At 41.0% G+C, this 16,118-nt stretch overlaps 1 protein-coding gene across 6 annotated transcripts in view; it reads left to right on the plus strand.

The window, feature by feature from the left end:
• Nucleotides 1-15,319, plus strand: part of LRRC28 (leucine rich repeat containing 28) — a 79,916-nt gene extending 64,597 nt beyond the window's left edge. For all 6 annotated transcript variants that reach the window (XM_025199557.1, XM_006020057.3, XM_006020058.3 and 3 more), the window contains 4 exons: nt 523-625; nt 5,964-6,139; nt 8,057-8,216; nt 13,412-15,319. In XM_025199557.1, coding sequence (XP_025055342.1) covers nt 523-625; nt 5,964-6,139; nt 8,057-8,216; nt 13,412-13,484 — 512 coding nt within the window. In that variant the 3' untranslated portion in view covers nt 13,485-15,319. The remainder of the gene's footprint in view (nt 1-522; nt 626-5,963; nt 6,140-8,056; nt 8,217-13,411) is intronic.
• The last annotated feature ends 799 nt before the right edge of the window (nt 15,320-16,118 follow it).

Raw genomic sequence — 16,118 nt, forward strand, 5'->3', positions numbered from 1 at the left:
CTACTTGCAATAGATATCATGAATTGCATTAAATTGCCATACTCTTTTGCAGAGCCCTGCAAGGGGGTGGGGGTGCAAACTGCTTCTCAAAATTGGTGCATGTCTGCTTTCAATGGAGCTGCACAAATTCACACTAGCAGAGGATTTGACCTGGGATTTTTAAAGTATCTGCTAGAGATATTTGAGTCCAACAGGCATTTGGCTTCTCAAAATGACATTAGACTTAGTTTAATGAAGCTCATTCTCAAAGGGATATGTCCCTTATATAGGGATTTTTAGAAAGGTTGGAAAGGGGGTGAAAGTGTTTTTTTCACAATAATTTTAACTTTTAAATACCCTTTAACATACTTTTCCCACAGATTTTCTTTTCATAAATAATTCAGTCAATCAAATTGAACTGTTGAAGAGTAATAGTTCATGTTCGCTTACATTGAGTCTAGTCAGCTTATTTTGATTTAAATAGCTTTTGCCCAGAATTGTCATTACTTCATGTTTCTCCCCCTCTTTGTCTTCTAAACCCAGATTTAGGTCGTTCGCGGGAGCTGCAATATGTTTATGTGGATAACAACATTCACCTGAAAGGGCTCCCTTCTTATCTGTATAATAAAGTCATTGGCTGTAATGGGTAAGCATGAATTAATTTTAATGTTTTGCATACCTTTTCTCCTAACCATTTCCATAAATATATGCCTGTGTGATACAACTGGAATTTATTTTTTGTGATTGATTCAGGACTGATGTTACTTTGAGGGGATTACTTTAGCTGCCAGTTCTGTATTAGTTTTGTAATAAATCTTCCACATTAATTTGCTGAACTTTCACTATTTCGGGAGTAAGCCATAAGAGCAGCTGGTGCATTTGCAGCTAAGAAACTTTTAGTAATGATGTTAAGGCCTGAGGCTTGAAAGCCAACTGCATTTAAATTTGGTCCAAAAAGCATGAAGAGTGCATAGAATCATGCTTTTCCAAAACCAAAGAATGAGGGAAATATTGCAGTGACTGACCTTATTGCAGCCACTGAATATTGCAGTGAGGACCAGCCTTTTTGGCACGCTTCCGACAACCTAGTCCCGCATCCTTTCCAAGTGCTACTCCAGTCCCCTTCTTCCTGATGCTCTGCTTTCTGTTCCCTGCTCTATGCTGTCTGTCCAATTTGCTGCTCCGCTTTTTGCTTCCTGGCCTACCTGACCATCTGCTGCCTGTCCCCTTCTGATCTGCTGTGTGCCACACACAGACTGCCCATGCCACTCGTGGCACCTTTACTACAGGCTGACCACCCCTACTCTGTAGCATCTTAGTTCCCAGGTCTTTAAAACTGTGCGGAGTATGGGCCACCTTGCGTTTTATTCAGACTCTCATTACATCCTAGTGCAGTTACTTGCAGTGCCTGATCTGCAATTAGGGACTGTCATCAGTAACTTTTACAAATTATAGTCCAGTTTTTATGTATGCATGTTTAAAAATACCCTACCTAAACCATCTCGTGTCTGTGGTCACGATGGAAGCGTGCTGTCCAGCACAGTAGCCTGATTCTTCTCTCACCCAGGCTTGTATATATGAGGAACAGCACCATAATGGAGTGATCCTAGTGTAAAACTGATCTGAGGAAAGGCCCAGTGTTTTCTAATTATAAATGTGTCAGACTGTCCCTCGGCTGAACTTAAAGTAACTATAACTTCCCCACTTAATCCAGGCCTTGCTAAAATGTGCTAGCTGTTGAGCGCCTTTGAGTTTCTAAGCTTTTCCTGATGGGAACGGGGCATTTTGGTGCCAGCCCTGTGACACAAATATTTTGTAGTTGTATCACAATTTTGCTCTTACCAGATGGTGTCACTGTGTTCTGATTTCAAATTTGATTGATCTAATCTTTAAATAAATGCCCACTTTAAATGTGTACTTTGGTTTGTCAGAAATCTGAATAAATTGTAAAGAAGACGTTAGAGTGAATTAAAAGTCAAAAGAAACCACATTGAACTCATTTGCAGAGAAAAGACTTGTGGTAGTAAGTGCCAATAAGTTCTGTGACAGGTATGGCTTAACAAGTCCCTCCATTTTAAGTAATTTAAACCCTACTTTTTTTGGCGGGGAAGCAGGTTGTTTCATCATATTTCTGAATTCCCATTTTAATTGCTATAAAAATATTTGTATCTTCTTGAACTAATTTTCTACTAATCTTTTTTTCAGTGGCATCACTTGACTCTACTGAGCCAGATTTTCATTTGACTTAGTTCCTTTAATAAACGTCTGCTGACATTGCTTCTCACGGCATCCTCCGCTGATATCCTGATTAGATTTTATCTCATTCTGTAGGTGTTTTAACCAATGTTAAACTTCATAGTGGGTCTAGACCACAGGATGGCTAAAATGTCAGCAGCTAACAGTCCCTTGACTACATTTCCATTCTTACTACCACTCATGGAGCTGCGTTAGTACCAGCTGTAATGGAACATGTTTTGGGTGTAATGTAGGCAAGGCTGTAGGTTTTGAAAGCACTACATAGACATTTATTAACTAATCCTCCTCGCTCCTCCTGTGAAATGGCACAAGTAGATCCACATGCTGCAACACATTGGTGCTTGCATCTTTCTTAATCAGTAAAGACAGGGCTTTTTGTTATTGGTATGAGGCTTAGTCAGAAAGTAATGCCTCCTATTTGTTTTCCCAGCCAAATAGTATTGAAAAAATATTAAACTTGCACAGAAAATGTATACATCATCACTGAACACACAGCTGTTTTTCAGCATAGAGTTTTTCTCTGTCGGTGGCTTTTTCACTGGTGAACAAAGGCATGTATACTAGCATTGTAAAAGTCCTTCTCCTTGTTGAGCAGCTACTGTCTTGCACCCTCCATCACTTCCTTGTCATCCTGAAAGTGTCGCCCTCATAGTCTGTCCCTCATCCTCTGGGCTGTGCGCCAGGTGGGGCAACCCAGTCCACCCAAAATGATAAGCTTGATTTTGTGGTATGCGAGCCAGTGTGTAGGCAAGTGTTGTCAGGCAGAAGTAGCACCCCAGACATGTCTCTTGGATCAGGCTCTTTGCATGCAATGTTTCCGTCTCTTAAAGATCTTGACGTAGACCTCTGAATTTACTGTTGCTCCCTTAGGCAAGAAATCAAGAAGAAGAACACTCTCCCATATCCATGGCTTGCTTAGGAGTTAAAAATTAGGAGGTATTAATTTCTGATTGGCCTTTGTATTATTACCAGCAATAAAAGTGCACCTATTTGTTCACCGTTACAGAGAGAGCGCAGTCATGGATTGTGTGTTGGTACTATGTAAGCTGCATTCGGCACTTCTGATTGCCTGTAATGATTGCAACTGGGAAGAACAGTAATGGATAGTCTAAGCATTTTGACTTGATCAGATGCTTCTTCTTTTTTACCTTCAGTTAAACTCTACCTTATTTTGGAAAAACTTTCTGTCAAGGCCCTCCAAACAAAGGTAGCATTTTATTATTCGCAGACCACAAAGCTGGGGTTGCATTCTTAAAGCTGTTTCTAACCAGGTCCTCAAACAAGGAAAATTGTATGTTTTCCAAGTGCTTGTATTAAAGGCAGTCACTTGTATCAATCTATTCTTTTAATAAATGGTATAGCATGTGTTTATGTGCTAAACGAAGCGCCCTCTTCATTTATTGTAACAATGCTTAACATATCTGTAAAGCAGCCATGTGAAGGGATAACTCCAGCCTAAGAGAAACTTTATTCCAGTGGCATAACTAGAGTGGGACACCCAGGGAACCTGCCCCGGGCACCAATTTGGGGAGGGGAGTACAGCTGCACAGTCATGCCACTGACATGGTGGTAACTGGAAGTCACTGCTACCTCTGTGTGTGCCCAGGTGCCCTGGGTGCCCAGCCACGTTACGCCTCTGCTTTGTTCACACTTCAGTACAGTAATTTTTTCTCTTCTAGGCAGGTAACTATGTAATTTGTATAAGGACCATCACACACAGATCCCACTGTGATCATATGCTGAATGATCTTGAAAGAATATCCTAATTGCCTGCTGAAGCATGTCTGTGTTCTGTCTAGTAGTAAGAATTAGTGGCCAGTGGAAGGTCTTTACTGCTCAGGTGAAAGGATTATAGTCTTGGGATGAAGATATGGGGGTTTCATTCTCTATCTGGTTGGTTACTGGGCAGTGAAAACCTGACGCGTGGTGTAGTTACTCATGTACAATTGAGGTTTTGAAGCTAGAGTATAAACTACGTTGTGCAAGTAATGATTTTTTGTCTGAATCCTGCCATCAGATAAGCTGTGAAAAATCCCCCTTTTGTATGATAGGAAGTGGTCTCAGCTCTGGAAATAAATTTTGATCTCACTTCCTGTAGATTAGACTCACTACCCACCTGCATGGGCTTTTAGGTTAACTGCTGTGAATTTGTCATTCTGGCTGAAGGCAGTCAGTGAGGGATCGTAATCTTAGTCCTGTGGTTTATTTACAGGACATCTTCTGTAAGGGCGAGTTTCACTTTTTCCAGCCACATAAGGGATGACCAAGCAAGAAAAAGGAGCAATGCCTCCTCCTTTTTATCTCATGGAGTTATTCTTTGCCGGTCCTTTGCTCCTGTTAATAACCATCTATAATTCATAGCATAGTCGCCTTTCTCCTGCCATGTCTTGGCAGACGTTTTATGTGGCTGTCTCTTTAAACCTGCTTCTTACCTCTGATTTTCAGCTGTGGGAAGGAACTTTGGATATGAATATCCTAGTCTTTCAAGCAAACGTCATGGCTAAATAATATTGAGGTTAACCCTTGGTGTAATTTACTTGTGTCTCTTCTATTAAAGTTCATAGGGATTGGCCAACAAAGTTCAATTTGCTGTACAGAAAAGCTTCCCTTACATCACTTCTGCTTGAAAATGCAACAATATGGGTTCATTGGCTGTGATGATAATTCATTCTCTAGGCACCGATTGTTGGGGGCTAGAGAATGAATGTTACGCTTGATTTCTCAGTTCCCAATTTTTTCCCCAACCCCTGATGCTTTGTAGAAAAGATTTAATACTGATTTAATTCAGTAGAGAGGTTAATTATTTTGCTGCTTGCCTCTCTAGTGTTTATCCATTATCTTTTAGAGTGGAGTTCCTTGCTGCTATCTTGGACTTGGATTGAGTTTTCTCTTCCAGGTCTCTTAGGGTGTGATTTCCTTATCTGGGCTTTGGGACCAGTATCTGGGAAGTCCGACAAATGCGGTTACTTTTTTTGTTCCGTGTGTTAAATCTGGTATCAACAGAAGTTGTTTTTGTCTTTGGGTTTGTCACAAACAGGGTGTCTTCCCCAGCCTCTTAATAGAATTTTTTCTATTCGTGTCTTGTTGGCCTGGGTAGATCAACTGCAGCAGGGAATCAAGTATTTGTTACCTATGCACACTAAGCTGCATTGTTTACACCCCTACACCCATCAGAGATCTCCCCTTATTTTAAATATGGATTGCCAAGGGCAAGATTGGGGTTATCTTCCAGTACTGCAACATCCAGTGGCACTTTAAATGCTAATTACCTGAAATTGTGGGTGGGGAAATTCTTTACTCATTCTGAAGTGGTTGGCCCACAACACAGAATAAATTGACCATTTGTAAATCTATATAGATATATATATCTATATATAGATATATATTCTGCAATAGCAATAACCAGTTTATGCTGTTGGCTTACTACCTGGCTAGATGAGAGGGGCTGTGACACGGGTTTTTTTCAGTCCACGCAATTTGACTGGGGTTATGCTCTCGTTTTTCTAGTACTTGAGTATCATTTGATCAGTAAAGACCTCCAGATGGGCCGCAACTAGACTATTACAGAGGGTGAGAATGTCAGTTTGAAACATGGTCTGCAGATATGAATGAGCTCTCGCTTGAGGAGAGCAGTGGCAAGGGCACTTTGGGCTGGCATGTTGGGTTTCTCCATTTTTTTTAACTTCTGTTGTTGCTAACCATTATCTAAATGTCTTGTGTCCCTCCAGCTGTGGTTCCCCTATTAAGGTTTCAGAGGTGAAGCTGCTCTCCTTTTCATCAGGGCAATTAACTGTGTTCCTCCCAGCAGAGGTGAAGTCTATAGGGACAGAGACAGATCATGTGCTGCCTTTGCAAGAGCTGGCCATGAGGATTCTGTATAACACCTACTACAGGTTTTTAAAAGGTATCCTAATTGCTTTTTAACATCCTTCAGTGTGTGAAAAAAACAGGAATGTTTTTCAGAGATAACAATAGCATTTATATAGCTCTTCAAAGCACTGTGCAAACATTAATGTCTTACAGCATTTATTCAATCAAATTACATTTTAAGTGATAAAGTACAGCAAAAAAAGGAGTTGGCTAAATGCCTTTGCTAAATGCTTGTGCTCCAAAGGTAAAGTGGTGTTTAGAAATGTTTTCTTGGGGACAATGTAAAAAGCATGCAGGCTTTTCACAGTCTGCAGCATAGAAGAAACTGCCTTTAATGGGGAAAGGAGATGGAGAAATATTATCCTGAGGCAAGAGGAGATGCATCATCCAACAATGCAGCTCCTTGCCAGGCAACACACTCCTAAACTGGCAGACTTATTATACATAAGGCAGAAGAAATGCTAGCAGCTGTTGGCCATTTCAGTACAAAGTGACAGCTGAGCTGTTTTAGTTCTGCCCCAGTTCAGACTCTTTGTTGAAAACTGGCCCGTGGCTCTAGTTATACATCATGTTACTACATGAAATACCGGGGTTGAGTATAATTTAAGAATTCAGGCTTTGTCAGAGATTTGGGAGGGTTGTAGAGCTCTCCTGTTTAGCACCTTGGGAATGTGTGGACTTCTAGAGAGAGTCGAAGTGTTGGAAGTAAAGGAGGGTACAGTGAAAAAGTGGATGGGATTCACTGGCATGAGTCAGTTTGCTGGCATGAACTAGCGCCTTTTGTCCAGGCAAGTGTACAAGAGCTGGCATTCTTCTGCTTGGGACCCCCTGCCACCAACATTTTTGTTCAGGCCAGTGATGAAGGGAGATATTACAGTGGGACAAACGTAAGCTAATGTAACGTAGGAAACTGCACTGCTGGAGAGTAAAGAATGACTAGTTTAGGGGCTGTGCATTTTTTTTTATACCTGTTAGTTAATGGGTAAAAAAAAAAAAAGGATGGTGGTTAAATAGAAGACTTACAACAGCAAAAGCGTAGACCAAAAAGATGGCATTTCGTTTTATTTGCAGATTTCTAATCTCTGTGCCGACAGAGGCCGGAAACTTGAGGCACAAAGAGAGCAGAGTTCATGTCCTTTTTAGGTCACAGGTGATTGTAATCTTATCACGTTTATGGTGGTGACTTGTCACATAACCACTCTGCCATCTGACATGACTATAACTCTAAAGACGAGCAGGTTTTTAGGCTTGGAAAAGCAGGATAGTATTTCAGGATCAGCTTGAGGTGCTGAGGGAGAGTTACAGACTTATGGCTAGAAGAACTGTTTTGTTGGGACCAGGTTTTAGATCTTGGCTTGGGATGAATCTGATGAGGCTTCTGCTTAATTGGGTTGTAATTTACTGTTCTGAATCAGGGAGTGATCAGTTGTTTGTCTGTTGTGCAAGTCGTGGCTTTGCCCTTGGGTGATTCTTCTTTGAAATGCATCAGTAAAATAATACTAGCTTCCGTCATAGGGCCTTGTCTGTTCAATAATTAACAATACATTGATTGGAACAAGCAGCTTCCCTTTGGTTTGATTAGTTTGATCTAACAAGTGCACATCCCCAAATTGTCCACGCTTTCAGTTGGAGTCTGTTGACACTTTGCTGTTTAGAAATGTTTTATTACTTACCATTCATTTATTTGCTTGAGCAGCATCTTCACCTGGATAATTGGGTTTAATTGTTCCTATACCTGCAGTTTTACTCAAAAACTCCATCAAGTGCTTCACCTTATTTGTGGATAATTTGCTTTTGTTTACTCCTCCTCAGACAGGGGCCAGATGTTTTTGAGAGGATTAGTGGGATACGCCATTTGCGAAGGGTGCATGCAATGTGGTTATTGAGCTTGACCTTATGAATTTGGTTTGTTACAGATCTGATGCTTTCTTGTGTTTCTTTTCTTCCCTAGATTTCAACTTCCTGACGCCAATCTCATTACCAAAAAGTCTCTTGGAATTGCTGCACTGCCCTCTGGGACACTGTCACCGCTGCAGCCAGCCCATGTTTACCATTGTCTACCCAAAGCTCTGTCCCTTGAGAGAGACACCAATGGCGGGGCTGCACCAGGGGTAATTGCACTGCAAATTACACTGGCACTTCATACCTTACATGGGATCCATTTGGGAGGAAAAACATCTTTATGGAGCCAAGTGTTGTCTTAAAGATTTTCTCTCTTATTTTTTTTTTTGCTTGGGAATCTTAAAGGGCATGTTTAGATGTGTGTGACATAGCGCCAGGTGCTGCTTCGCATGGTTTTGTATAAATGGCACTGAGAAAATGGCGGCAGCGTGCTTTTGAACTAAAACACATTAAAGGTGTTTTAGTTCAAAAGCGGACCGCTGCCATTTTTTCAGTGCTGACATGCATTTTGCTGTTTATACAAATGCATGCAATGCAGTGCTGGGTGAGCCTGCTCTGACTCACTGGATCTCTGGCGCGTGGCAGCATGAAAAGGTACAGGATATGTATAAATGCCCAAAGATTTAAAAAAGTGATCGGGGCTCATGGTAGAGGTGATATCTTTTATTAGGCTGACAAGATTTTTGAGGTTCTGCTCTTATTTGTGTCTGAAAGCAGGCTCCGGCACAGCGAAACACCCTATGGCTCTGGCTAGAGATAACACACAGCGAATAAGCAAGCATACACTTTTGCCCTCTGCTCCAGGGGGACATTTCTGTTGTGTAGAAAACAATGTTGTGTTCATAGGCAGTGCGGAAGAGTCTAGGATTTTTGCAAATATCTTGTTGGTCTTATAAAAGATATCACCTCTACCATGAGCCCTGATTGCTTTTCGTCTAGACCAATATGGCTACAACCTGGATACCTGACACACAGATTTTAAAGCCTTTTTCTGAGCTCTCCTGTAAAAGGTGTCAAATCTGTTGCTTCCAAGCTACCCAAGCATGCTATCTTAAGTCTGTTAACAAGGGGAACAAGTCATTTGGTATAGGTTGTTCTGCAATGAAAGTAATCTTATATCTGTGTTCATGTCCACCAGTCCAGAACAGCCTGAAGGTGGCAATAGCTGTTGTAAAGCTAATAGCTTTGATATTATGGTACTAAATTATTCCTGATGGAACGGCGTGTGGATGATCAGGAAATCCAGTGGGAAAATTTTCTGTGCTTCAGGCAGAAAATATTGCCAGACATCAGCCCTTTACTGAATATGTTCACTCCGTGTGTGAGGCAAAGGAAATGCTAAATAAAAAGCTGCATGGCACAGTTCCTTTTTAAGACTAAAAGAAAGGACAGAAAAACAAGCATTTCATCCTTAGTCAGAATGAATTTAAACTATTCTGCCACTGAAGCACTCTTCCTAAATATTAGGAACTGTGGTGCATGTGGGCAAAGACTTCTGTGCTGTAGAAAGAGCCGTGCTAGTTAAATACAGTTTTACAAGTGTAGTGAGGCAGACAAACCTACATATAGTTATTGCCGTGCCTGGTCACACAGTCACAAACTAGGGAGAAAAAGGGAAAGCACGGCTCCTCAGGTGGAGATGTGGAATAACTTCAGGGTGAACACAGGTCACTTTGTAGTGGTCTTCCAGCACCACTTGCTAGTCTGAGCTGTGGGAATGGATGCCAGACTAGCCTAGTTCTGGCAAAAGTCAGATTTCTGTAGTAGCAAAAGTACTCTCTGGACATTTTCCAGTCAGTTCTGCCTGCACATTCAGATCCCAGATCTACTAACTTTGAGCTCGGTCTGTTTTGTTATTTTAAATGTCAGTGGATGATGATGGCAGGAGTGATTTTTGTCTACCTTCATTCTTCTATCTCCACTCCACCCAGTTGTGGTCACCCGATCTTTTGGGAAAGATGTGGGTTGCATGTCCTCTCTCCCTAAGAGTAAACAACACACTTGCTGTTTGTTGTAGATTATAAGGATACTAAGGGAGGAGGAAAATGTTCATTTTCAGCTCCTAATAGGGCGTGCTGGTCACTCTGTGCACCCAACATTATCAGATAGAGATGTAAGTTTAGCATCTACCCGTGATGAATGGGAAACAAGCATGTGCAGGTGCTTCCCTTCTGCCTGCTGTCAAATGATGTTTAGAGTCAGTGAAGAGAATCGGTAGCAACATCCTGTTCTCATTACCCCCAGCCTGGATCCCCCTGGAGACCTCTCCAGAATTTGTTTTGAATTGAGGTTCTGCTCTTATTTGTGTCTGAAAGCAGGCTCTGGCACAGCGCACACCCTGTGGCTCTGGTTAGAGATAACACACAGCGAATAAGTGAGCATACACTTTTGCCCTGTACTCCAGGGGGATATTTATGTTGTGTAGAAGATGATGCTGTGTTCATAGGGCAGTGTAGAAGAGTCTAGGACAGGGATGGGCAAAATGCGGCACGTGGGCCGCCAGGCCATTCCATCTGGACTGCGGGACCGCTAAAAAATTTAGAAAATTAATATTTATCTGTCCCTGGCTGCCTCTCATGTGGCCCTTGATGGCTTGTCAAAACTCAGTAAGTGGCCCTCCGCCCAAAATAATTGCCTGCCCCTGGTGTAGGATTTCCCCTCCCCTCCCTTATAAAATAGGTTAATAACTGGACAATGAGGACGTGAGACCAGAGGTAACAGGTACAATAAAAAACGGGGAAAAAAAGACATAAGATCCCTTTGCAAAATTTAATCCTGCAGTTTAAGATTTCTTAAATCTAGTTTGTTATAAAAATACTGCTTGACAACCAAATCTGACAGACAGGTTCTTGCCAGCAAAGGCTCTTTTAAACAGTTCCTTAGACAGCCTGCACTTAAACACTGTGGAAAAGGAAGGCAGTTAATATAGGGCCTTTTTGAAAATGGCACTTTGAATATACCACTCTCCATTCCAGCCCTATAGAAACCATTAGCAGCCCACCAAAAAAAAGTTGCTTTTCAGTAGGAAATTTTTAAGAAAACAAACCAGGAAACTCTGATTGCTGATTCAAATAGATAGTCCCATTTTTCTCTAATTCTATTGCAGCCTCTTGTGCTGTGGCTTGTGACATAATACTTCTCTGATTTGTAAGCAGTACAGCTTTATGAAGTGTAAACAGCTTGTGCATATCAAATTTGGGCAGTAGCCAGAAGGCTGCATACATGCTATTTCAGAAAAGGCATCTCCTTTCTTAGAAAGCTCTTCTGATTGTAAGCATAGCACTCTTCAGCTTGCTCTTCTGTTGCAGTTCTGACTGTCATATGTTTAAACTGCAGTGGATTTTCATGTAGATTCAGTTAAACTCATTTCCAATTTTTAGTCATTATATTTAGAGCAGCACAAGAGATTGTAATAAGATGTAGGGGATGAAATTAAGGAAAAAAAATCAAGTGGTAATGCATTTCTTCCAGACAGTGGGGTGTATTAGAGTGCGGTATAATGTTCAAAAGAGGTGGTAGAAATCTCGTTGTTGGGGAACATGTAACTGAAGTGGACAAACCACAAAGGTTCATATTTATTTTATGGAACAATATTGCCATGGGAGGGGATGGATTAGGTTCTTGAAAGGATGGAAGAGAACAGATTTCTATGGCTATTATAGAACTATAATTATGAGCCCATGGACATATTTGACACAAACCCTTATTCACCAGGGATTATTACAAATCTTGCTGTGCTGAAAATTGCCATGTAAAGTCTCTTCATGAAAGAAATTATTATTGCAAATGTTAAAAAACAATACCATATTTTCCCCTGCAAATTACATTTTGCTATTGACAGTTCAGTGTTCTAGTCCCTTCTGTTCCCTTAAATGTCTCTTCTTTCTTTTAAAATTTTCATTATTGCTTTTTACTTGTAGCTTAATATTTCCAAGACTTCTGGTTTATGCAGACACCCATCACTTCCCTTGGCCTAGAATGAATTGCATCCCAGAAAAACCACAGATAACTTTCATCTACTGTAAAGTTATGATGTAAACCCATAGACATTCAGACTTAAGGGTTGTTCTTACTTTTGCAGCATTTGTACTTCCCTGGTAAGATTGTCGTTAATGCAATCCCTGTCACGGTAGTTTTTAGAAAGATGTGGGAAGACAAGATCTCCATCCTAATGAATTTATAATCTCAGGCTGGGGACAGATGCAACTTTCAGATGGTTTAAAAGATGAGCTAAGGGATTGCCATTCAGGAGGGCATCAGTTGCTATGATATCACTACTACATCGGCATGCTGCTATAGCAGTATAAATAAATTAAGTGGTTATAATGGTTTTTACTACACTTATGGAGCATGCACTATAAGAGTTACATCATAACCGCCTCTTTGTACCCATTGCATCCAATACGTGCACGGTTGTTAGGTCTACCTGCCCCCTCAGTCTACAAACACAGGGTGGCAGGGATGAGTGTTTGAGCAGTGCTGGGTAGTACATGTCATCATAGTTCCACAATTGCTCAGATTTTCTCTTCTGGGAAAAGGTTTTACTGCCTTCTAAAAAGATACAGCACTTTGGGAGAGGAAGGAGGGTTGAAAAGTGATGGGACTGGGTTTTCATGTACAAGGAGGGTGTATATATAGTCATTTCTCTATAAAACAAAGGGCAAAGTGCTACTTTGGGATTAAAACTCCTTACTTAAGCAGTTCTCTAGTGGTGCTATGGGAGAAAGAGAGTCGCAGTTGAATCAGGCAGTTTTGTTTTTCATGTGGAGATGCATATTGCATAGAACAGACATGGCCAACCTGTGGCAGGGGGGCACGAGGCATGAGCAGCCTCTGTGTGTGGGACTCAGCAGATCAGGGAGGGGACAGCACAGCAGCAGATAGGGCAGGAAGCAGAAAGCAGAGCAGCAGGTCAGAGATAAGAATGGTATACAAGGTGGGCATGGGGCTAATTTGCATCACGCCTGCCGAAAAAGTGTGGTCCCCAGTGGTATCTAGCACAGTACAATCCAGTAATGGAGCCCGCAGGCTATCCTTTTTGAAGATCCATTCTCCACTCCTTGTTTACACGGCGGGCGTATAGCCAGGTGAACCGCCGCTGGGTTCTGGGAATTCAGTTATTTCGTGCCTACACGCAGTAAAACGCGAGAAAAAAGTGAGTCAAGGACTACTCCAGATATTTTCCTTTTAGTTGTTAAACCTGCTGGCAATAACATTCAGCCACACCCTCAGGAAAGAGAAAAGCTCTTGATGTTTTTATAAACCAAATTTTGAATATCTTTTGTTTAGATAGTTTAACCAGGGCTAATCCTCTATTTTCACAATCCAGAAAATTGTCTGCCATGGAATGAGGCCAGTCACTTTAATCTTGAGCTGACTACTGTTTCTCTTCTTTCTTTTCCAGGAGGACGACGGTTAGTTTTGTGGCATACTGCTGCTCCACCCAGTGTCTCCAGACTTTTGACCTACTGAGTTGATAAACACTTAAAGCTACTCAGGAGTGTTGCCAGCTTAAAGCTGCATTAGATGGCACATCCCATTGGTATGAGAATACTGTACGTGTGCGTGTGTGCCAAAGCAGCAGAAGTGCCCAGTCAGGGACACAGAGGAGCATTTAAATCCTGCCCTGTTGAATTTGTACGAACAGCAGAAACTTTTTGGAAATGTAACGATCAAGCTTTTGCAAGGATTAACACCTTCCCTTTCCTTAAGGCGCGGCAGAAACCAAAAGGATTCCACGGAGCCCCGTCTGCCGTCCTGATTTTAGGGGCTTTTCATGTGACTTGACTTACTGCAATGCATCACATCATCAGAACCAGTTTTAGTTTCTTTAATAATGTTAAGCTGACCTGTACTTTAAAACACACAGACAAACAAAAAACAAAATCTTCTGTTGTGACCGTCCAGTTTTTGCTGATTTATCTGTAATTTCCTCTGAGTGCAATTGGATTCATGCATATGCATCCATACATCCTCAGCAACCATCAGACATCCCATAGGCCATTTTTTCCCATCCCTTGCCCCAGTCAAAATAGTTTTCCCCATAAAAGTGCTATCACAACTATAGATTGAGCCTGTGACGACAGACTGAGGTGTTTAATTCTGTGTGCTAAGAACACCTTGTTCTTTCAAGAGTTACTCTAAGATACTTAGCCTCCGTTGAGGCACAGGTGGGGAGCATTGAGAGCCTGCACCTAATGTGACCTGCTTCACATACTCTCTGAGCAGGTGCTCCAGGAGGTTCAAGGAGATGTTTTGCTTGTAACACTTCGGTTTTTTTTAAATGCAGCTCGTCTTGTGCTCTTTTTGAGGAAAAACACTTAAAATTCATGTTTTATTAGAGAAAAAATACGAGGATACATATTGATTTATTGTGGACTGATGAAAATCCTAGAGCATTGTGACTGTCTGCTCTAGACTTGTAGATAGCTGGTTCCTTTATCTTGGGGTTCACAGTTTGGCTGGTTTCAAATTAAAAAAAAAAGAGGGATTGGTGAAGTGTCTTAGCATCAGGGGAGGTTGAGAAGGGGAAAAACAGGCTGTCAAATATCTTTACAAAAGGGCTGTCCATTCTTTTTAGCACATTCATAGCAAGTGAGGCTCAAGACCTTATTTCTTACTGTCTTTGTGAGGATCACTTGCTGTAATATTTTCCTTAAAGCTACGGGGTAAAGGATAGAAGCCGGCCCAAAATGACTGAGATTTATATTTTTAATTTTAAGCTGAAACAAAAGGTATAAAATGCAGTCCCTCCTGGCTGGTTCTGTAGCATATTCTTATTAATACATTGTGTTCAGGATTAGTTTAGTTTTTAACCATAAATTACTTTGGGACTTAACACAATGTTCTTCTCTGTGCAGTAGTTACACGCTGAAATAGATCTGAATGGAACAATTTGATGTTATAAAAACACCAAGATAAACAGACTTACTTGGTAACGTATTAGCATATGCAGTGGGAAGAGAAACATATATTTTGGAAGAGTGGCATTTAAAATGACCCTCTTGCCAAAGCAAGCATTTTTTCCTACTACAGGTTTCCTGTGGATGTCTTTTTTTCAAAGGAATGGCACTGGAGGGTAGAACTGATAGGTAGGTTATTCTCATTACTTATGACAAGGTGCACTGGTTTTCTTGGGTTGGTTTTATGGGGTTAAACCTAAAACTTTTTTCCTTAACAGGGCAAAAATAACCCACTCGGTTATTGTTGGACTTTCTGTAATAAAAGCCTTTTAAAAGACCGACTCTCCAAAGGGCCCAAAGCCCACATCCAAACATACTCTATGCTATTAAATATCTTCTTTGTCCTTTCATTAGTTTGTCTTAATTCTGAGATCTTGGCCATGCTCTTTCAGCCACTGGGGATCAATACAGTAGCAGCAGTCCACACCTTTGCTTTTGTTCTACCGGACAAGACCAGCGTAAGTTAGAGTTGTCGAGTGCCCAAGGTCCGTGTATGCTTATGTCAGAAATTCATAAGTGTGGCACAGGATCCAGAGTTGTAGTGACTGGCACTTGATGTATGTAGACTTATTTCACTGTCCAGTTTGCCATGCAATGGTGTGTCAGGCATTATAAAGCTTGATAATAGAGCTAGAATGTAATTAAAAAAAAAAAAATCCATTGGTTAAAAGGAGTGTATGCAACCTGCCATTTTAATTTCATGACACCTGATCCCCAAACAGCTGTTCGCCTCACTAGTAAAATACAGTTGGACTGAAGAGTAAGCCTGCAGAATGGTTTGATAGGGCAGCCACTCTGGCATTGGACATTGTAATTGCTAGTGTAATACCCTAATCAGATCAGGAGAAAAAATTACTGAATTTTGTTTTTACATTTGGTTTCTTTTATACTTCTTACAGGGTTTTTTGTGGTTTTTTTCCCCCTCTTCTCCATATTAGAAGCTCAGACTTTGGAAATATCTTTTTTATATTAAGCAAAAATTGAGCTAAGAAAGTTATTTCAGAGGCATATCTTTTGTTAGCTAATAGATATCATTGTTCAGGTTTAATATGGGTCACATGATAAGAACTGAAGTACTTGTTTCAATAACGGAGTGAATTACAAAATGCTTTATTGCCTTCATATCAGTTTCTTTGCTACTGTTAGCAA

This window comes from Alligator sinensis, unplaced genomic scaffold (genome assembly GCF_000455745.1).
Source record: "Alligator sinensis unplaced genomic scaffold, ASM45574v1 scaffold210_2, whole genome shotgun sequence".
Lineage (NCBI taxonomy): Eukaryota > Metazoa > Chordata > Crocodylia > Alligatoridae > Alligator > Alligator sinensis.